This window comes from Pleurodeles waltl, chromosome 10, assembly GCF_031143425.1.
Source record: "Pleurodeles waltl isolate 20211129_DDA chromosome 10, aPleWal1.hap1.20221129, whole genome shotgun sequence".
In the NCBI taxonomy this organism is placed as follows: Eukaryota; Metazoa; Chordata; class Amphibia; order Caudata; family Salamandridae; genus Pleurodeles; species Pleurodeles waltl.
Window position 1 is genome coordinate 77,383,217 of NC_090449.1, and position 27,453 is coordinate 77,410,669.

General features: G+C 44.7%; 1 protein-coding gene across 2 annotated transcripts in view; it reads right to left on the reverse strand.

Annotated features, from left to right (window-relative positions):
* The window catches only part of RNF151 (ring finger protein 151), a 49,279-nt gene that overhangs the window by 16,887 nt on the left and 4,939 nt on the right, over nt 1-27,453 (reverse strand). The window contains exon 1 of one of the 2 annotated variants that reach the window (XM_069209784.1): nt 14,184-14,277. The exons of the other annotated variant lie outside the window; for it this stretch is intronic. Coding sequence (XP_069065885.1) covers nt 14,184-14,186 — 3 coding nt within the window. The 5' untranslated portion in view covers nt 14,187-14,277. Of the gene's footprint in view, nt 1-14,183; nt 14,278-27,453 lie in introns of those variants that run through there. 2 annotated transcript variants of the gene reach the window in all.

Consider the following 27,453-nt stretch of genomic DNA (forward strand, 5'->3'; position numbering starts at 1 on the left):
CACATAGATCTGAACACAGTATTTCCAGTGGTGTAACAAAGGTCCCTGCAGGCCAGAAGGTGCGGGCCCCGAGCTCCAGGGGGGCCCTTCAGCACAGTACACTGTGCATGGGTGGCAGGCCCCTGCCTGGGTCAAAGGGAGAGGGGTCCTCATGTCAATCCATGCCTTATTATCCATTCTGGAGATGATGATAACTTGTAATACCCAGATTTAGGTAAGGGATTGTGGCCAGAATCAGAAATTATGACCCTCTGTTATCACTGCACCTAAATCCAGGGACCTTGTAATTGGAGTCTACTGGGCTGATTCACTAACAGTTTGGGTTGAGTTCACATCAGAAAAGTGATGCAAACCGGCACAAAGTGTAGTTTGACAATTTATTTTCCAGTGCAAATCTTGAATTATGTTGGAAAGTAGCCCTAAGGTAACACAAAGTATGATTTGTTCTACTACGCACTCTTTGCATCAAGTAGGGCGTTTGCATTCAACTACCAATGGATTTTGATGCAAAGCACTATATACTAACAAAGGTAGACAAAACCTGGTACCTTGCATGTATGCTGAGCTGTAAAGCACTAACACAAAGTGGAAAAATATTAAACTAGGGATAGTATTTTGTACTAAATGGGTACCCTTCTGAAGGAGCAGTATAAACTTTGGTTTCTGTGCTGTGCTGTGTGAATTTTTTTTAAACCTGCCCATAACAGTCAGATTTAAAGTAAAACCATTGAAAACCCCTTTCCGAATACAATCATAAGAATAGGAAACCACTTACCAATGTACTCACTTCACAGGAAGCTGCTTCCTCACCTAGAGTAGCACTACAAAAAATGTCTTCCCCAGGGACAGATGCACTACAGAAGAATGCATCCTCACCTAGAGATGCACCACAGGAAATTGCTTCATGATTGATAATTTACTATAAAAAATCTACTTTTTTACCTAGAGTTGCACTGCAGGAAACTATTTCCTCACCTATGTCAGCATCATGTAAAGGGCACACAGTCTATTTTACACCACAGGACACCTTCTACTAGGTGCACCAGGCTCAGACTTGTCAGTGCGCCGCATTTACAGATAATGTGCAGTAAGTGACTGGACCTGGCTGCAGGGGGAGGCCTGGGAGGATCCATGGGACCTCATCTCACTCTTGCAAGGCTCGCCATCAGGGGGTGCACTGAGTGTGCACTACCTCTTTTAACGCATTCAGTACGCCTTCTGAAGGCCTTTCCGTCTATGCAACTGGATACATAGTACGGTGCAGAGGCAAAGCATTTCCCTCATTTGCATGGTGCCACAGCCACCTGCAAATGAGGGAATAGCCGCTTAAGATTATGCTGGTGGTACTTGTGTGCCAGTGTGATCTGTATTGCACAAGGGGCTAGGTTTATTATAGTTTTGTTGTAAAAGGGGCGGGCCATGGGACGTGGCAGGGACCTTGGGGCAGTCACACAACTCCCCTCAGAGATCATGTGTGTTTGGCCGACCGTCTCGGTCCAACCAAACACACATGCGCACTAGGCTCTCTCCAACCCGGCACTGTGTTGCCAGGTTGTAGACAGCATGGCAGAGACTTCCACTCTGCCTCCAATCCTTCCAATCCTAATGCTGTTTTCATGCTGCTAGCAGCATGAAAGCAGGGTTAGGATGGGCCGCAGGGCAGCCTGGGAGCCTGTGTCTGCAACTTCTGGCATCCAGAGGAGTAGATCGGAACAGCACGTCGCGGTTAGAAAGGTAACCTTTTTTATAATTATTATACATTTTTTGTCATTTCCCTCCTACTCCCCTGCCATGGGCTGCCACACCTCTTTTCCCTCCCACGAGCCGCAACTGCGACCGAGGCAGCATGGAATCGCCGCCGACAGCATCCATCATGGGGCACATGGATTTTTATATGAGAAATAGCTGCTCCTATTCAAAGCTTGTTGAGAACTGCAGAGGAAGACCCGGGGACACACTTGGCGTGTGGGTCACACATGATGAACTCTCTCAGGCGGTCCACTTTCTTTGGGTGTTCCCCATGCAAGGAACATGCTGGGCTTCTCTTCCTGGATGGTATTTCCCCCTCCCATAAATCAACAGGCAGTTAGGCTTCTAGGCACTAGGCATATTCTCAGCTCCTCCAGCAGAAAGTGTAGATATAAGGTGACATTAGACATTAGACTCATCTCTTGAAGAATGTCTATCACGCAGGCACCAGCCCTGATCACACAGCAGTCTGAATACTCCACTGATGACTCTTTTGCTTAGTCATGAAGATTTTAGTGGGGTGAGCGGGGTGGTTTGGGTCCCCCTTTTATACACATTTTCTTGATGGGTTTTGGATCCACTGTCTCAAACCTCAGAACTAGTTTAGGGTTCTCCTTCGATTGTCCTTTTTATGTTGCTCTCCACACACATCCTTTGCGTAAAGTGTTTCTTCTCACAGTTGACAGCACTGAAGCTGTCTCCAAACTACAGCACCGACCACATAGGCACAGTGAAGCCTGAGATTACTACACCTGGCCATCATCAGCTTCCATTAAACAGTATTCAGGGACAGACAAAAGTCCAGACATGACCTAGAAACATCCTCACCCTGCCCAACAGAAACTACAGCTCCACCCCTGACTCCTACCATCAACCAAATGGCAGTGCTCAGGAAAAACTAATCAGCAGTCCCCTGCTAACAAAGTCTCCATGGAAGTTTCAACTGTAGCTGTTCCTTCTCCTCCACGCTTCAGTGTCTGGATCTCCACTCACCAGCCACAGGAATGCAAGCTGTACACTTCCACTGTCTAACGAAACTTTCTTCATCCTCCATCTTGTCCCATGCCAAATCATGGGCATGAAAAATGGACCCCACTATCTTCAGAACTCAGACTCACCCACACACACACCACAGCTTCCCACCTCCACGCATGTATGAATGACTTACTGTATAAACAGACACTCTTAGAATACACATGGGAAGTCAGCACAGGGATTTGTATTTGATATAACAGTGGAACTTTATCTGAGAGGGGCCAGTAGATCACACTCTCACTGACACGGGTGAAAGGGTATGGTCATACCAAGGAACCCCAAAGCATGGTCTGCTGCCACCACCGATGTATGTGCTAACCCCAGGACTGGGGCAGTAACCCTTGTTCGCTGTGAGGGTATACTTGGTGCACCACCAGGTCACGGGACAGGTAGTGGACATTGTCCTGTCAGGGAGAGGCCTAGGCATCCGAACTAACTAGATTAGCAAGACATCGGGCCAAAGTAAAGTCAAAATATCAGATTCAGAAGCAGTCAGGAACTCAGGGCAGGAGTATACTTTATTTCGCCATGGAGGTGACATTCCTGCCTCAACTCACACCTAGAGACAAACTGCAGGAAATCTGGAGTTGCACCTGAGGAAACTGTTTTTTCACCTAAAGTTGCATGACAGAAGTCTGTTTTGACACTTCAGTTGCTCTACAGAAAACCAAGTTTTCTTAGGGATGCACTGTAAGAAATCAGTTCCTCACCTAGAATATCATTAAGGAAACCTCAAATCTCAGGCCTGCAGTATGAATACCTAAAGTGCATCCGTCAGCTCCTGCTAGTTTAATTTGACTGCAGTGTTGCAGGAAACTGCGAGAAGAGATACACCAGAAATGTCTTCCACTCTCTCTTGACCGTTCCCACATACACTGGGCATCCCCTGCTCCCTCCACAGCTAGGCGCCTCTCACTCCCACCTCATATCTAAGGACATGTCGGCCCACCCACACCACTACCGCCAGCCAACCCCAGGAAACTCCTTGTAATGCAAAACGTACATTGGTAACAACTGGGACCGAAATAAAAGAGAGGGGTGATGGAAGATGTACCGAAGACTGCAGCTCTAGCCTCTTTTGCCTAAATCACCCTATTTGGAGTGAGGTGGACGCTCTCATTCAGCTGTCAGAAGCTCCTCCACCAGGGATGTCCACCCACCAATATGTGGTGATAACGTCACCATAAGTGGCGGCAGTTCCACTGCTCTCTCCAGAGAGGAGGGTCCAACTTCAAGTCCGGCAGATGCCGCAGTGAAGGTTTGCCACACAGAGGGTGGCGGGGTTTCACCGTAAAATGAGTATAGTGTCCTTAATGTGCTGGGAAACATCTCTAAGCATGCTAGAGAGGCCAGATATGTGGGCACTGAAAATGTACCTCCGTGTTTCAGTGCCATATTCCATCATGGAATGTCCATAAACAGTCACAAACATTGGTGTTTTTTTTTTGCACCCTAGTGTGCCTCCCTCCCCTCATGGTGTCCCCTACATGGCAAATTACAACCACGGTTAGTGGGGGAACCCAAGTGCTTAATTTGAGTCGGTGGTTTCCGGTGCCAGCACCGGCACATATTTTTGAGGGGCCGCCACTTATTTTTGTCTGCCCCAGGCAGTTACTGCGAGCAAACAAAACATATGGGAAAGACGGAGGAAGAGAAAGATGTAAGAGCGTCACAAAGGGAGAAAGCTGCAGGAGTGAGCTGAAGGGGCAGGGAGTGGTTGTAAATGGATTAAAGAGGCCACAGATGGCTTTAGGATTACGCCGCCTCAGTATTCCCTGCTCGCACATTTAACTGCAGCAGCCTCGTGTTTCAGAGGAGAGTTTTGGACACCGGCACCGTTGTATTTACAAATTAAGCACTCGGGAGCCCTGTCTTCGAGTGGGACCCTTTCTTCAGCATGAGAAGCAGCATCGATGGAGGATGGAATACTAACTCTGATTTCGTCAGCGTGTATCTAATCCGCTTTAGAACACTCCAGAGGCAGACAGCTGAAGTCCAAGCACTGTACTTCTTTCAGCCCTGCTTCCAATGCAAATATGCGCACGAGCCTGTTTTTCCACGCAGCTTCACTAGTACCAATGTAAAGCTGCCCACACATTGCGTTCCCTTAAGTTTTGTGCTCGCGTTTGGTAACCGATAAATAATAACAAAATGACATGCATTAAATGAGCGCAAATATGTTTCATGCGTTATTCCTCTTTTTGGACACAATTGTGAAGGGACACAGACTTCATGTGTCAGAGTTAAGGCGCTTGATTGTTGCACAGGAATCTTCTGTTCCGAATACAATGATGTATGCTCCCAAAAATACAAAACACAAGGCATATAACGAGGGCCCCAGGAACTATGTGGCAAGAGAGGACCAAATTATGCGGCAGGGTTTAATAAATTATGCCGCAAGACAAGGTAAATTGTGTGGTGTAATGTGGCACATTTAGTAATAGTATTTCGTCATTTTTAAACTTGGTAACACTGTCTGGTCATTTGTTGCACCTCATTAGTACCATTTGAATACCCGAATTATACCAACAGGCAACAAAAAGGTGTCCAGTCCAGCTTTGTAAAGGGCCTTTCACTGCGCAGCAACACGTGACGCTGCATTCCTATAACCGTTGAACAGTTTGAGCTAGAAACATTTTTTTTGTTAAAATCTGCAGATTACGTGTGATATAATGCACTATGAGGCAAATGCGGCAAGTCTGTAGTTATGCAAAAATTGCCACGGCCGCTAAATCTCATATTTCCAGTGGCCCTGGGAAGCTCTGTGACGCCCTCCCACTTCGCCAGCCCCACCCTTCCGTCGGAGTCACCTCTCTGTCTTCTGTGCTTCAGGGTCCTGGATGGGGTCGCTTGTGCTCCCTTTCATGGGGGCGTGGCCTGTCAGTTCGAACTGGAGAGGTGATCTCAGCAGGACCAGGGCTGGTTTGCATAAGGTTGGATCCTACCAGTAGAAGCTCAGTGAGCGGACAAATGATGGTCGGGAATGCGGCCTGAAACCAGTAGCTGAGATTAAATCAAGCATTGCACCCGCGTGTTTCTTCTTTTTTTTTTTACGATTCCTGTTGACACTTTGCTCTTGGCTGTCATTGGCCTCCCCTTATTACCCCCCCCCCCCCCCCTCCACCTGGAGCCACAGACGCTCCTGGCACACAAGGCACCCACCCCTCCCCCGCTTTTGTATTCACACTGCATCGTGTTGTGTTCTGTCAGAAGCAGGTGGTCTGCTGTACACACAGAGTGGTCAGGACACGTGTAGGGCATCCACCTGTCCTGGTTGTCATGTGCACGCAGGGCCACGGGGTCTGCCCCCACAGCCCCTCCCTTCTGGAACATCCATGGTGCGTGAAAAAAAGGCTTGTGATGGGCCGTGTGTCTCCCATCCCTTGTCACACCTGGGAAGGCTGTGGAACCATAGGGGCGGGGGCCAGAGAAAGGGACAATACATGACCTAGCCGCCCCTCCCCCACCTCATCAATTGGCGTGTCTTTTGTTACTGCAGGACAAGTTCTCTGTCACTCCCTACATCTCTAAGAATTTATTAAGTGTAAGTTCTGTGTGCCAAGTGGCTCCCACTGATGCCTGGGTAAGGCGTCCCTTCCACCTCTGTGCTATTATAGTTACCACTTGTTATAATATATATATATATATATATATATGTAAAGAAATGGCTTCCTGTTGCAGTTACCCCCCACTTTTTGCCTGATACTGATGCTGACTTGACTGAGAAGTGTGCTGGGACCCTGCTAACCAGGCCCCAGCACCAGTGTTCCTTCACCTAAAATGTACCATTGTATCCACAATTGGCACACCCTGGCATTCAGATAAGTCCCTTGTAACTGGTACTTCTAGTACCAAGGGCCCTGATGCCAAGGAAGGTCTCTAAGGGCTGCAGCATGTCTTATGCCACCCTGGGGACCCCTCACTCAGCACAGACACACTGCTAGCCAGCTTGTGTGTGCTAGTGAGGACAAAACGAGTAAGTCGACATGGCACTCCCCTCAGGGTGCCATGCCAGCCTCTCACTGCCTATGCAGTATAGGTAAGACACCCCTCTAGCAGGCCTTACAGCCCTAAGGCAGGGTGCACTATACCATAGGTGAGGGTACCAGTGCATGAGCATGGTACCCCTACAGTGTCTAAACAAAACCTTAGACATTGTAAGTGCAGGGTAGCCATAAGAGTATATGGTCTGGGAGTCTGTCAAACACGAACTCCACAGCACCATAATGGCTACACTGAAAACTGGGAAGTTTGGTATCAAACTTCTCAGCACAATAAATGCACACTGATGCCAGTGTACATTTTATTGTAAAATACACCCCAGAGGGCACCTTAGAGGTGCCCCCTGAAACTTAACCGACTATCTGTGTAGGCTGACTAGTTTTAGCAGCCTGCCACAAACCGAGACATGTTGCTGGCCCCATGGGGAGAGTGCCTTTGTCACTCTGAGGCCAGTAACAAAGCCTGCACTGGGTGGAGATGCTAACACCTCCCCCAGGCAGGAATTGTCACACCTGGCGGTGAGCCTCAAAGGCTCACCTCCTTTGTGCCAACCCAGCAGGACACTCCAGCTAGTGGAGTTGCCCGCCCCCTCCGGCCAGGCCCCACTTTTGGCGGCAAGGCCGGAGAAAATAATGAGAAAAACAAGGAGGAGTCACTGGCCAGTCAGGACAGCCCCTAAGGTGTCCTGAGCTGAAGTGACTCTAACTTTTAGAAATCCTCCATCTTGCAGATGGAGGATTCCCCCAATAGGGTTAGGATTGTGACCCCCTCCCCTTGGGAGGAGGCACAAAGAGGGTGTACCCACCCTCAGGGCTAGTAGCCATTGGCTACTAACCCCCCAGACCTAAACACGCCCTTAAATTTAGTATTTAAGGGCTACCCTGAACCCTAGAAAATTAGATTCCTGCAACTACAAGAAGAAGGACTGCCCAGCTGAAAACCCCTGCAGCGGAAGACCAGAAGACGACAACTGCCTTGGCTCCAGAAACTCACCGGCCTGTCTCCTGCCTTCCAAAGATCCTGCTCCAGCGACGCCTTCCAAAGGGACCAGCGACCTCGACATCCTCTGAGGACTGCCCCTGCTTCGAAAAGACAAGAAACTCCCGAGGACAGCGGACCTGCTCCAAGAAAGGCTGCGACTCTGTTTCCAGCAGCTTTAAAGAACCCTGCAAGCTCCCCGCAAGAAGCGTGAGACTTGCAACACTGCACCCGGCGACCCCGACTCGGCTGGTGGAGATCCGACACCTCAGGCGGGACCCCAGGACTACTCTGATACTGTGAGTACCAAAACCTGTCCCCCCTGAGCCCCCACAGCGCCGCCTGCAGAGGGAATCCCGAGGCTTCCCCTGACCGCGACTCTTTGAACCTAAAGTCCCGACGCCTGGGAGAGACCCTGCACCCGCAGCCCCCAGGACCTGAAGGACCGGACTTTCACTGGAGAAGTGACCCCCAGGAGTCCCTCTCCCTTGCCCAAGTGGAGGTTTCCCCGAGGAATCCCCCCCTTGCCTGCCTGCCGCGCTGAAGAGATCCCGAGATCTCTCATAGACTAACATTGCGAACCCGACGCTTGTTTCTACACTGCACCCGGCCGCCCCCGCGCCGCTGAGGGTGAAATTTCTGTGTGGACTTGTGTCCCCCCCGGTGCCCTACAAAACCCCCCTGGTCTGCCCTCCGAAGACGCGGGTACTTACCTGCAAGCAGACCGGAACCGGGGCACCCCCTTCTCTCCATTCTAGCCTATGCGTTTTGGGCACCACTTTGAACTCTGCACCTGACCGACCCTGAGCTGCTGGTGTGGTGACTTTGGGGTTGCTCTGAACCCCCAACGGTGGGCTACCTTGGACCAAGAACTAAGCCCTGTAAGTGTCTTACTTACCTGGTTAACCTAACAAATACTTACCTCCCCTAGGAACTGTGAAAATTGCAGTGTCCACTTTTAAAACAGCTATTTGTGAATAACTTGAAAAGTATACATGCAATTTTGATGATTTGAAGTTCCTAAAGTACTTACCTGCAATACCTTTCGAATGAGATATTACATGTAAAATTTGAACCTGTGGTTCTTAAAATAAACTAAGAAAAGATATTTTTCTATACAAAAACCTATTGGCTGGATTTGTCTCTGAGTGTGTGTACCTCATTTATTGTCTATGTGTATGTACAACAAATGCTTAACACTACTCCTTGGATAAGCCTACTGCTCGACCACACTACCACAAAATAGAGCATTAGTATTATCTATTTTTACCACTATTTTACCTCTAAGGGGAACCCTTGGACTCTGTGCATGCTATTCCTTACTTTGAAATAGCACATACAGAGCCAACTTCCTACAATATATATATATCCCTCTCTCAGGATTGTCTCACACCTTTGTGTATGGTATGTGTCATGGAGAGCACTGGCAGAAAAGCGGGCCCCTATTACCCTACTTGCATATTTACAAAGCCCAGGGTGCATGTGTCGAAAGGGAAGGGACTTCAAATACTCTTCAAAACCCCTGTCCCCCTAATAATCACACTCTGGATATTTCTACACCTCAGTAAAGCCTGCCAGATCAGAATAGAATGTTTGGCATCATGTATATGTTTGCATTTTTAAAACAGTAACACAACTTGACAACAGTGTTTAAATAATATGAGGAAACATATTTAAACAGTGCCAGTTTAATAGAATAATTGTGAAAATTCGGAGGAGGGCCCCTGAAGATTTTTATTTTCCCTGTGTTTGAAGTTTGAAAACGTTTGAAGACCACTGGTCTAACCTCTTACTATAAACTCTAGAGGCCCGAGTTAGGTGCCATCCGACGGTGCAAATTTGTAGTGCCAAGCTGCACAGCAGCCAAAGTTTCTGTGCGGAATTACTCCAGGGGAGGCAGCAGTGCAGAGTCGTATCCACTAAGATATGGCGCTGCTACCACCCCCCCCACCCCCAAGTCTGGTGCAGCACTGGGCTGCCTAGCGCCAAGCACATACCTTTTCACCAAAGTGCAATAATGTGAGTCTGATGACTAGCATAGGTTTTGTACTGGAAGGGTATCATTTAGAACAAAATAATAAGCATAGAAAAACTTCAAAATGTTTCACACATTGGATGTGTTATACACGTATACAGTGCAGCATGCATGCAATGTTAAAAAAATTAGGTGACATTAAGAGATTTCATCAATTTAACACATGCCTTGAGGGGATATTTTTCGCTGCAAAGCCCTTCTACCATAATTAGATAGGGCTCCGGGGCCAAACGTCAAGGGTGGTAGTGAGGAATGACGTATACGCCCCTCCACATATGTCAGTATGTTGTAGACAGAGTGGGGCTCCTGGGCCAAACGGTCTCCCAGCAGGAATACCAAAACAAGACCCTGATATTTGGACCGGCCTGCTCTGCAATCTTTATAATGCCATCAGCAATGAAAACAAAATTCCAGATTCCTGGTAAGGGGACATTTTCCACCCAATCTATAAGAAGGGCCCCTACGGGAACCCAGACAGCTACCGACTAATATCACTGCTTGGAGTTGATGCAAAAATATTTGATGGCCTCCGGCTGGAAGATCTCAAAGGATGGGCGAGCCAATTCAATTTAATACCTCTGAATCAAACTGGCTTCCGGCCATCGGCAAGCACTTCTGATAACCTGATAACGCTAGCCATGCTCGCCGAAAAATATACAAACAAAAAAATGGCCCTTTACACCTGCTTCGTGGACTTTTCCAAAACCTTCGATTCAGTGGAATGGAACAAGCTGTGAGGGAAACTAGCAAACCTTAAAATCCCGCCAGAGCTGCTAAAAGTAATACAGCTTCTGTACTCAGAAAATTGGCCAAGGGTGAAAGTTGGACACAACGGAAGAGTGTCGGCCAGAATCCAGATAGACAGAGGTGTTAAGCAGGGCTGTGTCCTGGCTCCAATGCTTTTCAAACTCTATATGGCAGATCTGTGCACACAGCTAAACATCATTGGCTCCCATCTTCCTAAACTGAGCAACTATCCCCTAACTGCATTACTATAAGCAGATGACATCGTCTTACTGAATCTCTCAGGTACAGGACTCCAAAAAGTGTTAAACACCTTCAATCAATATTGCACGACTAATGAGTTGGTGGTAAACACGGAAAAAAACCAAGATAATCATTTTTGGCAAACGGATAATCAAGAAAACTAAATGGTTCTGTGGAAATCAATCCGTGGAAAGAAGCGGAAGCTACAAATACCTTGGCGTCTAGCTACAGGAGCGCTGGTCGCATCATCTGCACCTAAACACCCTGAAAGCGAGGTTGGCATCACTGCTTGCATCAGTCCTCGCCCTGGCCTCAAAACTACAAACCCCAATCTGGTGTCCACTACTCACAGTGATAAAAGCAAAATTCCTGCCAGCCTTAACATACGGTTTGGAAATATACCCATGCAAACTGAACGACTTCATGAACATTGCACAAAACAAGGTGTTTCGCCTTCTCTTCCGGCTCCTACAAAGCTCTTCGCCAGTGCAGATTAGGATGCAATTTGGATTACCAGATCAAACATTAGTTCAAGATGGGGCATTACTCAAATACGCATCAATGCTAAGACTAGCCCAACCAAACTCTCTAAAGCCACTGACTTGGGAGGAAATCAACAGAAACCAGGCATAATTCCCAAACCTGTGGCTAAAGAGAATTGCTCTCGCCATAAAACATCTGTAGGCAGAGGAGTCATGGCAAAAGTTTTTACCCCATAAAAATCTCAAGCAACTTCTAAACAAACAAATCAAGTTGCTCTCCTGGAGCAAGGACAAAGATAAGTTCAGAATTCGATCTCATGCTTGGATGACAATTAACACATATAAGGCTCCAACAGCTCAACCTTATATGGCAAAGATATTAAAAACGGCACTTAAAATAAAGGTGCTACACGCCAGACTCGGACTGCTACCTGCAACGGAGACTGAACCAAAATGGCTCAGATCCACAAACAATGGACGATGCAGACTTTGTGCACATCACCGGGGGGGACTTCTTACACATCCTTTGTATTTGCCCTGCTCTACCACCTTGGAGAAAGCTGTATCTGAAAAACATTTTTTAACACCAATTGTATCAGGACATGCCGGCAGGCTATCGTGTTTAGTCTGAAAGGATTGACAACACATGGCCTGTTTTGCAAAATGTATTTTAAAAACAGAACATTCCTTAAAACATGCCATAAAAAATCAAGATGAGATAACAAGCCCTCAACTGGCATAGAAAATGAACACTGGCAGCCCCAGGGCTCAACTGGACTAAAAATCACAAGGAAAGCAGGAAATGTATTAATTGTTTTATGATGTTCTTAATGTCTCCGCTTGTACGGTTGCAATGATTTTAAGTAATTACACAATAAAGCATAAACCAAAATCAGTATGTTGTAAATTAAAGATAACTTCTAGGAGCAGGGAACTCCATGCTCTAACCGCCTGATTACGAGTGCTGGGAGGCGGAAGTGGGTGACACAAAGCAATTGTAGAAATTCGATATCCCGGATTTTGGAATTCATTGAGTGTAATAATTACCTTCGATTGCATGTTTTGCACTTCTAAAGCCCGGATTACAAGGGGGGCTAATAGCGCTTAGATATTTATCTCACCTTTTAAATATCATTACATCGGGTAAGGCGTATACTGGGTGTGATAAATGACTGCTATCCAGGGTTTTCCCTTGCAAATGATGCAAACATGCAGAAAGGGATTTTTAAAGCATTGGAATGATTTATTTGCCTTTTGCCATGATAAATGTCTGCACGTTTGAAATCTGTCAGGAGGAACCTGTAGGCTGCAATAATGATCACACAGCTTGGAATTCCCGGGCCTGCACAAACTCCAGAGGCGCGGAGACTGGAATTTAGCCTTCACCGTAACACATGGTCCAGAATGAGAAACGCAGTTTTGGTGCTTTCCGTCCCAAAAATCTGCGCATTCCGGTACTTACTGGGCATTTTCCTTCAACGTGTGTGGACAGATTTGGCCGGCTAGTATCAACCGGGGGTAGGGGCGAAGAGGGGGGCGTTGGGGTGATTGCAAGGTATGGACTTTATCAGAACTGGTAATTACCAGGGGTGGTAAACTTCACACAATTTATAATTCTGATCCCTGCGCAAACAGGGAATCATACTGCCCATTTGTAATAAGGACCTCAGACTTTGTACTTCCAAACTCCGGGTGAACCGGCCTCTTATCCCTGGTGAGTTCTTGTCTCTTCTATTATGAAACTGGCATTTGTGTAGCGCAAAGTCTCCCATTAGTGTGCCTCATAGCGCCCTCGGCTCCCTGGGATGCCTTTCCTGAGAGTTCCAAGGTCCCCATCGTGGACAGGAGTCTAGTGATGAGACGTTGCAGCTATTGTGTTCGCTCTGCTGAGTGGTAATGTTTAATTCGATGAGCTCAAGGTGCATGACTGCATTCTCAGAGATGCGAGGCCCAGACAGAGGGGCGTGGCCAAGTCACTGACACCATAGAAATGTTCCCAGAACAACCCGAAGTCGTTAAAACTGTCACATACGTCCTTAAACAAAACAGAAAAGTGCTAACTGTTCATAAAAACAACAAAAAAACTTCGACACTGGAAAGGGTTTCCCGTCTGAAATGATTTGAAAAAGAAGGAAAATCCTTATTCTACCATTACCGTTGCGAAGTGACGTGGGCGACCTTAGGCGCTTTGTGAAACTCCCGAACAAACAGAGTGGCCTCCTTGGAGTAATTTTCATAAACTTTTTATATCTGGACACTGCTAGAGGCCCCTAAGTGATAACAGTAGGTAACGTTTAATAAACAGTAAGCTGTATTTCCATAGAGCTGACTATTGAAAATGTTAGAAAGTATTGTAAACAGCAGGGAATACTTTTACTTAAGGTCACTCATTTTAACAGTTTCTGGTCGCTAACACTTTGAGGTGGCGTTCCGGGAATTTAAACTGTTACACTCGTCTGTAGGTGAAGATTAAACTCTCGTAGCGACAACAAAATGAACTTGCCTTTTTTCCCAAAATAGCACAAGTATCATTGCCGGTGCCACACTCACTGTAGTGTTGTCAACCTGAGAGCGATGAACAGCCGCGCCAACCCTACCTTGTTCTGAACCTCTACGGGCTACCCAAAGATCGCTGCAGTTGGCGCTCAACCTGCTAAGTTGTCTAGCAGCCTATAAAGACGGGCTCTGAGCCGTCTCAATTCTTCAGACGTCATACAGATGAACACAACACACCCCTTGATTTAGTGCCTATGTTCCGAATGGACATCCCCACACAAGGAACCCCCTAGATGGACACAGCACAAGGATGCGCAGAGCAAACAACATCGTGAATCACACAGCCCCTGGATGCCCAGAGCACACAGTCCCTGGGATGTACAGAGCACACAGCTGTGCACAGCTGGCGTTAGCCTTACCATGGTGCCGGGAGTCCAAGCAGCGAGTGACCCGGCCACCGGCCGTGTTCCAGACCCATTCCCATGCACTGAATTGGAGCCATGTGCCGTGCCGTCATCCACGCCGCAGCCAATCACCGCTCGGGCTTGGTGTGTCCAAAGAGACAAAGTGATGCTCGCCTTTTCACCGGAAGTTACTTTTTTGTTGAGCGTGGACTCGAGCGTTCAAGGCAACATTCAGTGTGTCACTGGTTTACAAAGTATAATAAGGGGCAGACACAGGAGCGAGGGTGTGCGGGGGGACGAGACTTTTGACAGGAAAGTTAAAGGGTGATTCGCAGCCAGAGGCCGTCCACACAAAATGTGGAAAGGTGAAATAAGGGTCGCAGCCTGTCCATTCAATTTCGTTGACTGTTCATGAGGACAGTCCCAACCCTTAAAATGTATCATACGCCTCTCCTAGCCCTGCACCTCGCACTGTGACACCACACACTGTCCGGCGCAGCGGCACAGTGCCTTGAGCGTGGTAGGGTGTAGCCCACCCTGCTCCATGTGTCACAGGGACAACATGACAGGCTGTTCTGATGTCACGAACGGAGTGCACCTGGCATGCACAGTGGGCTATTCTGATATCCTGAACAGAGTAGCTGTTACTGTCAAAATATAATACACCTTTCTCCAGGTGTCATGGGCACAACGTTACAGACTGTTCTATGTCTTGAAGAGAGAACCTCAGAGCGTTACAGTACAGCACACTGCTCCAGGTGGCATTGGTACAACGTAACAGACCGTTTTATGTCTTGAATATAGTAAATACCTCTGACTGTTACAGTACAGCACACTCTGCTCCAGGTGGCATAGGTACAACGCAACAGACTGTTCTGCTGTCTTGAAGAGAGTACCTCAGACTGTTACAGTACACAACACTCTGCTCTGTTACAATGTATCATGCCCTATTTACAATTTCATAGACACAATGCAGTAGACTATACTTAGGTCATGAAAGAGTACCTCTTACTGTTACAATGTAGCACAGACGGTGACTGGTGTCATAGACACAACGTAGTAGACTATTCTCATGTCATGAAAGAGTACCTCTCACTGTTACAATGTAGCACACCCTGCTCCTGGTGTCATAGACATGACGTAGTAGACTATTCTCATGTCATGAAAGAGTACCTCTTACTGTTACAATGTAGTACAGATGGTGGCCGGTGTCATAGACACAACGTAGTAGACTATTCTCATGTCATGAAAGAGTACCTCTGACTGTTACAATGTAGCACCCTGCTACCGGTGTCATAGACACAACGTAGTAGACTATTCTCTTGTCATGAAAGAGTACCTCTTACTGTTACAATGTAACACCCTGCTACCGGTGTCATAGACACAACGTAGTAGACTATTCTCATGTCATGAAAGAGTACCTCTTACTGTTACAATGTAGCATTGGAGGTGACCGGTGTCATAGACACAACGTAGTATACTATTCTCATGTCATGAAAGAGTACCTCTTACTGTTACAATGTAGCACAGACGGTGACCGGTGTCATAGACACAACGTAGTATACTATTCTCATGTCATGAAAGAGTACCTCTGACTGTTACAATGTAGCACCCTGCTCCTGGTGTCATAGATACGACGTAGTAGACTATTCTCAAGTCATGAAAGAGTACCTCTTACTGTTACAATGTCGCACAGACGGGGACCGGTGTCATAGACACAACATAGTATACTATTCTCATGTCATGAAAGAGTACCTCTTACTGTTACAATGTCGCACAGACGGTGACCGGTGTCATAGACACAACGTAGTATACTATTCTCATGTCATGAAAGAGTACCTCTTACTGTTACAATGTCGCACAGACGGTGACCGGTGTCATAGACACAACGTAGTATACTATTCTCATGTCATGAAAGAGTACCTCCGACAGTTACAATGTAGCACCCTGCTCCCGGTGTCATAGACACAACGTAGTAGACTATTCTCATGTCATGAAAGAGTACCTCTTACTGTTACAATGTAGCACAGACGGTAAACCAGTGTCATAGACACAACATAGTATACTATTCTCATGTCATGAAAGAGTACCTCTGACTGTTACAATGTAGCACAGATGGTGGCCGGTGTCATAGACACAACATAGTAGACTATTCTCATGTCATGAAAGAGTACCTCTTACTGTTACAATGTAGCAACCTGCTCCCGGTGTCATAGACACAACGTAGTAGACTATTCTCATGTCATGAAAGAGTACCTCTTACTGTTACAATGTAGCACAGACGGTGACCGGTGTCATAGACACAACATAGTATACTATTCTCATGTCATGAAAGAGTACCTCTGACTGTTACAATGTAGCACAGATGGTGGCCGGTGTCATAGACACAACATAGTAGACTATTCTCATGTCATGAAAGAGTACCTCTTACTGTTACAATGTAGCACCCTGCTCCTGGTGTCATAGACACAACATAGTAGACTATTCTCATGTCATGAAAGAGTACCTCTTACTGTTACAATGTCGCACAGACGGTGACCGGTGTCATAGACACAACGTAGTAGACTATTCTCATGTCATGAAAGAGTACCTCTTACTGTTACAATGTAGCACAGACGGTGACCGGTGTCATAGACACAACATAGTAGACTATTCTCATGTCATGAAAGAGTACCTCTTACTGTTACAATGTCGCACAGACGGGGACCGGTGTCATAGACACAACATAGTATACTATTCTCATGTCATGAAAGAGTACCTCTTACTGTTACAATGTCGCACAGACGGTGACCGGTGTCATAGACACAACGTAGTATACTATTCTCATGTCATGAAAGAGTACCTCTTACTGTTACAATGTCGCACAGACGGTGACCGGTGTCATAGACACAACGTAGTATACTATTCTCATGTCATGAAAGAGTACCTCCGACTGTTACAATGTAGCACCCTGCTCCCGGTGTCATAGACACAACGTAGTAGACTATTCTCATGTCATGAAAGAGTACCTCTTACTGTTACAATGTAGCACAGACGGTGACCGGTGTCATAGACACAACATAGTATACTATTCTCATGTCATGAAAGAGTACCTCTGACTGTTACAATGTAGCACAGATGGTGGCCGGTGTCATAGACACAACATAGTAGACTATTCTCATGTCATGAAAGAGTACCTCTTACTGTTACAATGTAGCACCCTGCTCCCGGTGTCATAGACACAACGTAGTAGACTATTCTCATGTCATGAAAGAGTACCTCTTACTGTTACAATGTAGCACAGACGGTGACCGGTGTCATAGACACAACATAGTATACTATTCTCATGTCATGAAAGAGTACCTCTGACTGTTACAATGTAGCACAGATGGTGGCCGGTGTCATAGACACAACATAGTAGACTATTCTCATGTCATGAAAGAGTACCTCTTACTGTTACAATGTAGCACCCTGCTCCTGGTGTCATAGACACAACATAGTAGACTATTATCATGTCATGAAAGAGTACCTCTTACTGTTACAATGTCGCACAGACGGTGACCGGTGTCATAGACACAACGTAGTAGACTATTCTCATGTCATGAAAGAGTACCTCTTACTGTTACAATGTAGCACAGACGGTGACCGGTGTCATAGACACAACATAGTAGACTATTCTCATGTCATGAAAGAGTACCTCTTACTGTTACAATGTCGCACAGACGGTGACCGGTGTCATAGACACGACGTAGTAGACTAGTCTCATGTCATGAAAGAGTACCTCTGACTGTTACAGTGTAGCACAGACGGTGACCGGTGTCATAGACACGACGTAGTAGACTATTCTCATGTCATGAAAGAGTACCTCTTACTGTTACAATGTCGCACAGACGGTGACCGGTGTCATAGACACGACGTAGTAGACTAGTCTCATGTCATGAAAGAGTACCTCTGACTGTTACAATGTAGCACAGACGGTGACCGGTGTCATAGACACAACGTAGTATACTATTCTCATGTCATGAAAGAGTACCTCTGACTGTTACAATGTAGCACCCTGCTCCTGGTGTCATAGATACGACGTAGTAGACTATTCTCAAGTCATGAAAGAGTACCTCTTACTGTTACAATGTCGCACAGACGGGGACCGGTGTCATAGACACAACATAGTATACTATTCTCATGTCATGAAAGAGTACCTCTTACTGTTACAATGTCGCACAGACGGTGACCGGTGTCATAGACACAACGTAGTATACTATTCTCATGTCATGAAAGAGTACCTCTTACTGTTACAATGTCGCACAGACGGTGACCGGTGTCATAGACACAACGTAGTATACTATTCTCATGTCATGAAAGAGTACCTCCGACTGTTACAATGTAGCACCCTGCTCCCGGTGTCATAGACACAACGTAGTAGACTATTCTCATGTCATGAAAGAGTACCTCTTACTGTTACAATGTAGCACAGACGGTGACCGGTGTCATAGACACAACATAGTATACTATTCTCATGTCATGAAAGAGTACCTCTGACTGTTACAATGTAGCACAGATGGTGGCCGGTGTCATAGACACAACATAGTAGACTATTCTCATGTCATGAAAGAGTACCTCTTACTGTTACAATGTAGCACCCTGCTCCCACTGTCATAGACACAACGTAGTAGACTATTCTCATGTCATGAAAGAGTACCTCTTACTGTTACAATGTAGCACAGACGGTGACCGGTGTCATAGACACAACATAGTATACTATTCTCATGTCATGAAAGAGTACCTCTGACTGTTACAATGTAGCACAGATGGTGGCCGGTGTCATAGACACAACATAGTAGACTATTCTCATGTCATGAAAGAGTACCTCTTACTGTTACAATGTAGCACCCTGCTCCTGGTGTCATAGACACAACATAGTAGACTATTCTCATGTCATGAAAGAGTACCTCTTACTGTTACAATGTCGCACAGACGGTGACCGGTGTCATAGACACAACGTAGTAGACTATTCTCATGTCATGAAAGAGTACCTCTTACTGTTACAATGTAGCACAGACGGTGACCGGTGTCATAGACACAACATAGTAGACTATTCTCATGTCATGAAAGAGTACCTCTTACTGTTACAATGTCGCACAGACGGGGACCGGTGTCATAGACACAACGTAGTATACTATTCTCATGTCATGAAAGAGTACCTCCGACTGTTACAATGTAGCACAGACGGTGACCGGTGTCATAGACACAACGTAGTATACTATTCTCATGTCATGAAAGAGTACCTCCGACTGTTACAATGTAGCACCCTGCTCCCGGTGTCATAGACACAACGTAGTAGACTATTCTAATGTCATGAAAGAGTACCTCTTACTGTTACAATGTAGCACAGATGGTGGCCGGTGTCATAGACACAACATAGTAGACTATTCTCATGTCATGAAAGAGTACCTCTTACTGTTACAATGTAGCACCCTGCTCCTGGTGTCATAGACACAACATAGTAGACTATTCTCATGTCATGAAAGAGTACCTCTTACTGTTACAATGTCGCACAGACGGTGACCGGTGTCATAGACACAACGTAGTATACTATTCTCATGTCATGAAAGAGTACCTCTTACTGTTACAATGTCGCACAGACGGTGACCGGTGTCATAGACACAACGTAGTATACTATTCTCATGTCATGAAAGAGTACCTCCGACTGTTACAATGTAGCACCCTGCTCCCGGTGTCATAGACACAACGTAGTAGACTATTCTCATGTCATGAAAGAGTACCTCTTACTGTTACAATGTAGCACAGATGGTGGCCGGTGTCATAGACACAACATAGTAGACTATTCTCATGTCATGAAAGAGTACCTCTTACTGTTACAATGTAGCACCCTGCTCCCGGTGTCATAGACACAACGTAGTAGACTATTCTCATGTCATGAAAGAGTACCTCTTATAGTTACAATGTAGCACAGACGGTGACCGGTGTCATAGACACAACATAGTATACTATTCTCATGTCATGAAAGAGTACCTCTGACTGTTACAATGTAGCACAGATGGTGGCCGGTGTCATAGACACAACATAGTAGACTATTCTCATGTCATGAAAGAGTACCTCTTACTGTTACAATGTAGCACCCTGCTCCTGGTGTCATAGACACAACATAGTAGACTATTCTCATGTCATGAAAGAGTACCTCTTACTGTTACAATATCGCACAGACGGTGACCGGTGTCATAGACACAACGTAGTAGACTATTCTCATGTCATGAAAGAGTACCTCTTACTGTTACAATGTAGCACAGACGGTGACCGGTGTCATAGACACAACATAGTAGACTATTCTCATGTCATGAAAGAGTACCTCTTACTGTTACAATGTCGCACAGACGGTGACCAGTGTCATAGACACGACGTAGTAGACTAGTCTCATGTCATGAAAGAGTACCTCTGACTGTTACAATGTAGCACAGACGGTGACTGGTGTCATAGACACGACGTAGTAGACTATTCTCATGTCATGAAAGAGTACCTCTTACTGTTACAATGTCGCACAGATGGTGACCGGTGTTATAGACACGACGTAGTAGACTATTCTCATGTCATGAAAGAGTACCTCTGACTGTTACAATGTAGCACAGACGGTGACTGGTGTCATAGACACAACGTAGTAGACTATTCTCATGTCATGAAAGAGTACCTCTCACTGTTACAATGTAGCACACCCTGCTCCTGGTGTCATAGACACGACGTAGTAGACTATTCTCATGTCATGAAAGAGTACCTCTGACTGTTACAATGTCGCACAGACGGTGACCGGTGTCATAGACACAATGTAGTAGACTATTCTCATGTCATGAAAGAGTACCTCTGACTGTTACAATGTAGCACAGACGGTGACTGGTGTCATAGACACAACGTAGTAGACTATTCTCATGTCATGAAAGAGTACCTCTCACTGTTACAATGTAGCACACCCTGCTCCTGGTGTCATAGACACGACGTAGTAGACTATTCTCATGTCATGAAAGAGTACCTCTTACTGTTACAATGTCGCACAGACGGTGACCGGTGTCATAGACACAATGTAGTAGACTATTCTCATGTCATGAAAGAGTACCTCTTACTGTTACAATGTAGCACAGACGGTGACCGGTGTCATAGACACAACGTAGTAGACTATTCTCATGTCATGAAAGAGTACCTCTCACTGTTACAATGTAGCACACCCTGCTACCGGTGTCATAGACACGACGTAGTAGACTATTCTCATGTCATGAAAGAGTACCTCTTACTGTTACAATGTCGCACAGACGGTGACCGGTGTCATAGACACAATGTAGTAGACTATTCTCATGTCATGAAAGAGTACCTCTTACAGTTACAGTGTAGCACAGACAGTGACCGGTGTCATAGACACAACGTAGTAGACTATTCTCATGTCATGAAAGAGTACCTCTTACTGTTACAACGTAGCACTGTGCTTCATGTGACCTATACAATGTAGCAGACTATTTTCATGTCATGAACAGAGTGCCACTGTGTGTTACAGTGTAGCAAACTCTGTTTCAGAAGTCATTGACACAACGTAACTGACTGTTTTGATGTCATGAACAGAGTAGCTCTGTTAGATTGTACCTCTGACTGTTACAATGTAGCATAGCCTGTGACTGATGTCATAGACACAGCAGAACACACCGTTCTGATGTCCTAAACAGAACTCCATTGACTGTTACAATGTAGCACCCCCTGCTCCAGGTGTCATAGACAAAACGTAACTGACTGCACTGATGTCATGAACAGAGTGGCTCTGACTCTTACAAGGCAAGCCTGCCTATGACTGATGTTATAGGTACATCTGTCATGAACACAGCAGCTCTGGCTGTTACACTGTAGCACAGCCTGTGGCCGATGTCATAGACACAACAGAACAGACTGTTTTGATGTCCTAAACAGAACATCACTGACTGTTGCAATGTAGCACCATGCTCCAGGTGGCCTACACAACATGGCAGACTATTCTCATGTCATGAACAGAGTGCCTCCGACTGTTATAATGTAGCATACTCTGCTCCATGAGTCATGGATACAACACAACTGACTGTTCTGATGTAATGAACAGAGTATCCCTGCTCCAGGTGACATAGACCCAACATAGTATATTGGTCTGATGGTTTGAACATACTACCACTCACTATTACAGTTAGCACGCCCCCTGCTCCAGGTGTTATAAAGACAACGTAACTGACTGTTTTGATGCCATGAACAGGGTATCTCTGACTGTTAAAATGTAACACAGCTGCTCTAGTTGTCACAGACACGACATAACTAACTGTACTGATGTTAGGGACATAGTACATATGACTGTTACAATGTAGTGCAACCCGCTCCAGAAGTCATAGACACAATGTTACATACTGTTCTGATTTCATTAACAGAGTACCTCTGACTGCTACAATTGACTGTTCTGATGTCATGAACAGAGCACCAATGCAGCACACCATGCTCCAGGTGTAATGAACACAACATAACAGACGGTCTTGATTTCCTGAACAAACTACCTCTGACTGTTAAAATGTAGGACATGTGCTCCAGATGTCATAGATACAACTTACCAGAGTGTCCTGATGTTATGAACAGAGCGCCTCTAACTGTTACAATGTAGTGCAACCTGCTCCAGAGCTCAAGGAAAGAACATTAAAAACTATTCTGATGTAATGAACAGAGTACCTCTAAGTGTTACAATGTAGCATACTCTGCTCAATGTGCCATAGACACAACATAACAGACTGTTCTGATGTCGTGTACAGAGTACTCTGACTGTTACAATGTAGCACACCCTGCTCTATGTGCCATAGACACAACATAACAGACTGTTCTGATGTCGTGTACAGAGTACTCTGACTGTTACAATGTAGCACACCCTGCTCTATGTGCCATAGACACAACATAACAGACTGTTCTGATGTCGTGTACAGAGTACTCTGACTGTTACAATGTAGCACACCCTGCTCTATGTGCAATAGACACAACATAACAGACTGTTCTGATGTCATGAACAGAGTACTCTGACTTTTAAAATGTAGCACACGCTGCCCCTGGTGTCTTGGACATAACGTAATTGACCGTGCTAATGTCATGAATAGGGTACCCCGCCAGCTACAAAGTAACACAGCCTGCTCCGGGTGCCATATACATTATGTAACAGATTATTCTGACATCACAAACAGAGTACCTTTGACTGTTCAAAGGACTATTCTGGTGTCATGAATAGAAAACCACTGACTGTTACAACATATCACACCCTGCTCCAGGTTTCATGGACACATCTTAACAGACTGTTCTGATGTCATAAACAGAGTACCTCAGACTATTACAATGTAGCACAGCCTGCAATTTATGTTATACACTCAATGTAACCAACTGTTCTGATGCCATGAGCCGACTATATCTAAGGGTTATAATGTAACAGAATTCTATGCATATAATGGACTAATTATTTTACTTTAGCAAGTTAGTACACATTGGTTCTAGTGTCATTGATAAAATATAGCACTGTTGCAATGTAGCACTGACTGCAAAGGCACCTCATGCTTACATTGTGGCACAAATGTCCCCTGTCATGTATACTGCATCTCAATGATGCAATGTAGCAGAATTAATACATATCTCTGTTACAAAATATATATTTGTTTAAATGTGGAAATTACTGGGGGTAAGTATAAAACAGGGACTACTTACTACAAAATAGGAGGGGTTTAGGGAGAAGTATAGAGGGTTACTGAGGGGTTAGGATGGGATTAAGAATTGACATACCAATACAAACACCCATCCACAAAAGAGCAAGCCCACTGCTATTCACAAACAAGGCTTCTTGAGTTGTTACATCCCAAAAGGCCAGAGAGCAATAGTAAATGTACTCCAGCTCAGGCTTGAAAGGTCATGGGTTCCGTGACCTCATAAGCAGTACGCGCTACTGCACATTTAGGGTAATCACCAGTTTCATAAGTGGCCCCCCGTTGTGGTAGCATCATGTTAATGTACTTATTTTATATTGTTTTATGATGTGATATTCTTCACTGTTCCCTGATAGCAGTGTTAGGCACAGACTCCATTGCATTGTTAACTGTATATGCATTTTCCTTGGTGGTAGTGGCAGGCTCTAAGATGGAAAACGGTATTTCTATCAAGTTATGATTTGCATTCAGATCTTAGAGTGCCAATGCACTCTAAGTTCCAATTGCACATCTAGCATTCCAAGTATGTCAGTTGGTAGCTGAGTGGCTGAGGGACATCCACGCTTTGGTTGCAGGGAACCTACCAAATAAATATATATATTCTTCTTCTTACCTGTGTGGAGAACTTCCATTACTCAACTCAAGATTTGGTGACAAGGTGAGCCCATCTGCCCTTGCAACCACTCAAGGTGGCTGTGGACCCATTGTCGGCGGTGGCCGTTATGGAGAACTGGAACGGGGAACGGTAATGGAGAAGAGAAGGCAAAGATTGTGGGCACGTCGATCTACATTGTTGGTACTGTAGAAACTCAATCTAAGTGTTTTTTTAAATTGTTTCTCTTATTGGCAAAGTAAGATGTGCTCTCGTGCTGATACCTCTTGTACGCATACTGTATGCGTCATCACGCTGGTGACATTCATACATTGTGTGTGCTGCTATCTTTCTAAGGATCGTAGTGGAGTGCATTCTTCAAGCGTCATCACACTGGTGATGGTCATCCGTGGAAATTGTAGCGTTCATACGCACATCACTTGGCATCGTACAGTTTGTGTATTCTGTATCACTATGGAAACAATGATACGCACACTGTACTTGATTTATTTCTTTATAACCGTGTCACCATTAACATCGATAACAGCGGTGATACACAGACCAATTAACTTTGTATAATGTTGTATATCAATCATCTTAAACTTTTGTTTGTGCCCGCTATTTGGATGGGAAAAACAGTGGTGAAACGCACACCATAGAACCTCGTATAACTCGTACATTAGATTTGGCTTTGCTTACAGCTGTGTATTGTTAGCATTAATGTTTATGTGCACACTTATACGTATTCCAATTATTAGTATTTATTAATATACCAGAATAATACATGTACCAGCAGTGATATGCATACTTGATTTCACTCTTGATTTCAGTGCCAAATACCGATCTATCACATGCAGCTTAATACCATAAACTCACCACCAACATTTTTAGAGCAAGCAGGGGCATTATCTATAGAGTGGGAAGATTGGATATCTATGTTTGAAACATATGTAAAAAGCATTAGGGGGACAAGAATTTAATGCTTCAAGGAAACTTCAATGTTCAAGCTTCAATGTTTAGGCAAAGAAGGTCAACACATTTTTAAGTACTTACCAGTAGGTATGGCAAGTAATGGAGATCCATTTGAAGATGTTTATTTTGAGACAAAGAAACACCTGGAATTCAGGTTTGCAAAAGAAATGAATATGGTAATGACCAGATATACATTTTTGTACTCATTCACAAACTGAAGGTGAAACAATTGATGACTTTGTTTCAAAATTAAAAGAATTATTTTTGAAAGGTAATTTTGATGCCATGCCTGATGAGTTGGTGTGTGATCAACTCATTGCACATTGTAAGAGCAAGAAAATTCAAAAGCGACTCTGGGCAGCCAACAATCCATTTCTTTAGTATGCTATTGCCATTGCGAGAGTTGATGAACAATCCGAACATTGGATAATAGGAATTGGTAAAGGAAAATAGTAACAGCAGAGTTTCCACAACCACAGGTTTTGACAAAGCCGAATCAGAAGTTGGGGCTCTTGCGAAAAGCAGTATAAATTTCTCGAAATTCAAACAACAACCTAAAAGATGTTATCATTGTGGAAGCAACTTCCATACTGCAGAATACTCATAATGTATAGCCATCAACAAAACTTGTCAAACGTGTGGACGTAAAGGGCACTTCGCAAATGTATGTAAACAAGAGAATAAAACTAGGGTAGCCACTGTTGATGAAGAACTCAATGCAATAGAGCAAACTGAAGTAACTGATATAATTCTTTGTGTGGGAGATAAAGAAGTTAATCAAGGAAGAAAGAAAATACCTTTAACCGACTTTGTGATTAATGTAATGACAAGACAGTAGAACTAACAACAGACTCAGGTTCTATGTATATGCTTTTTCCCAAAGAGATGTTCACTGCTTTGTAGGCTAGTACTAAACTGTTCCCAAAGTATATCAACCCAGGTGGGTACCAAGGGGAAAATATTAACTTGGTAGGATACATGGAAGCAATCATTCAGTTTGGGGGGGGGGAGAAATACTTGTGATAAAGTTTATGTAGCTGAAGGTGGTCCACCTATATTAGGTTGGATGCACCAATGCTATCTTAACATTCTGGTAAGCCCCAGAGCTCGAAACCAAGTAATGGTGATAGAGGACATCACACTATCAGATATTTTGCAAGATGCACAACAAATGTTTTGAGAAAAATTGGGGCATTTAAAAAGATATGTCCATAAAATAGTGTTAAAGCCAGATGCAATACCAGTCCAGCACAAATAGATGCAGTGAGAGAGAGAGAGATGTTGAAAGAAATGATTGATTCTGGAGTGGTTGAACCAATAGAAACATCTAAGCGGATAGCTCCCATAGTTATTACTGAGAAGGCTGATGTGAAGCATAGGTTTTGTGTTGACCTTAGATCCTGGTGATGGATGCATATCCATTGCCGAACATAAATTAGTTGATTTTAGCTTTAGGTGGGGGGAAATATCTTTCCAAAAAGATTTTAAAAACCCCTACCATCAGATAAGATTGTATGAAGAATCAAAACCCCTGACAGCCTTCATCACAATGGAAGGAACATTTCAATTCACCCATATGCCTTTTGATTTATGTTTGGCGGCAAGTGTATTTCAAAGATATTCAAAGGAAGGAGCAACATTTTTTACTTCCTGGATGATATTTTCATTTTTGGAGATTCTGTGCAACAGCATACCATGGTACTCAGTCAGGCTCTCCATAGATTAAATGAAGCTTGCTTGTCTCGCAGACGTGACAAGTGTAAATTTTTGGTAGATCAAGTGGAGTAGCTAGGGTTTAACATTACAGCAGATGGGGTGAAACAAAAAAAATGATTAGATGCTCTAAAATTAGCTCCATCACCAAAAGCCAAGGTCAATTTGAGATCTTTTTTAGGAGTGGTTGAATACTATTCCAAATTTGTGCATGGATTCTCAGATAAAATGGAATGTTTAAGGTTGTTATTGAAGAAAGGTTTTGTTTGTGGTGAAGTACAACAGAAAT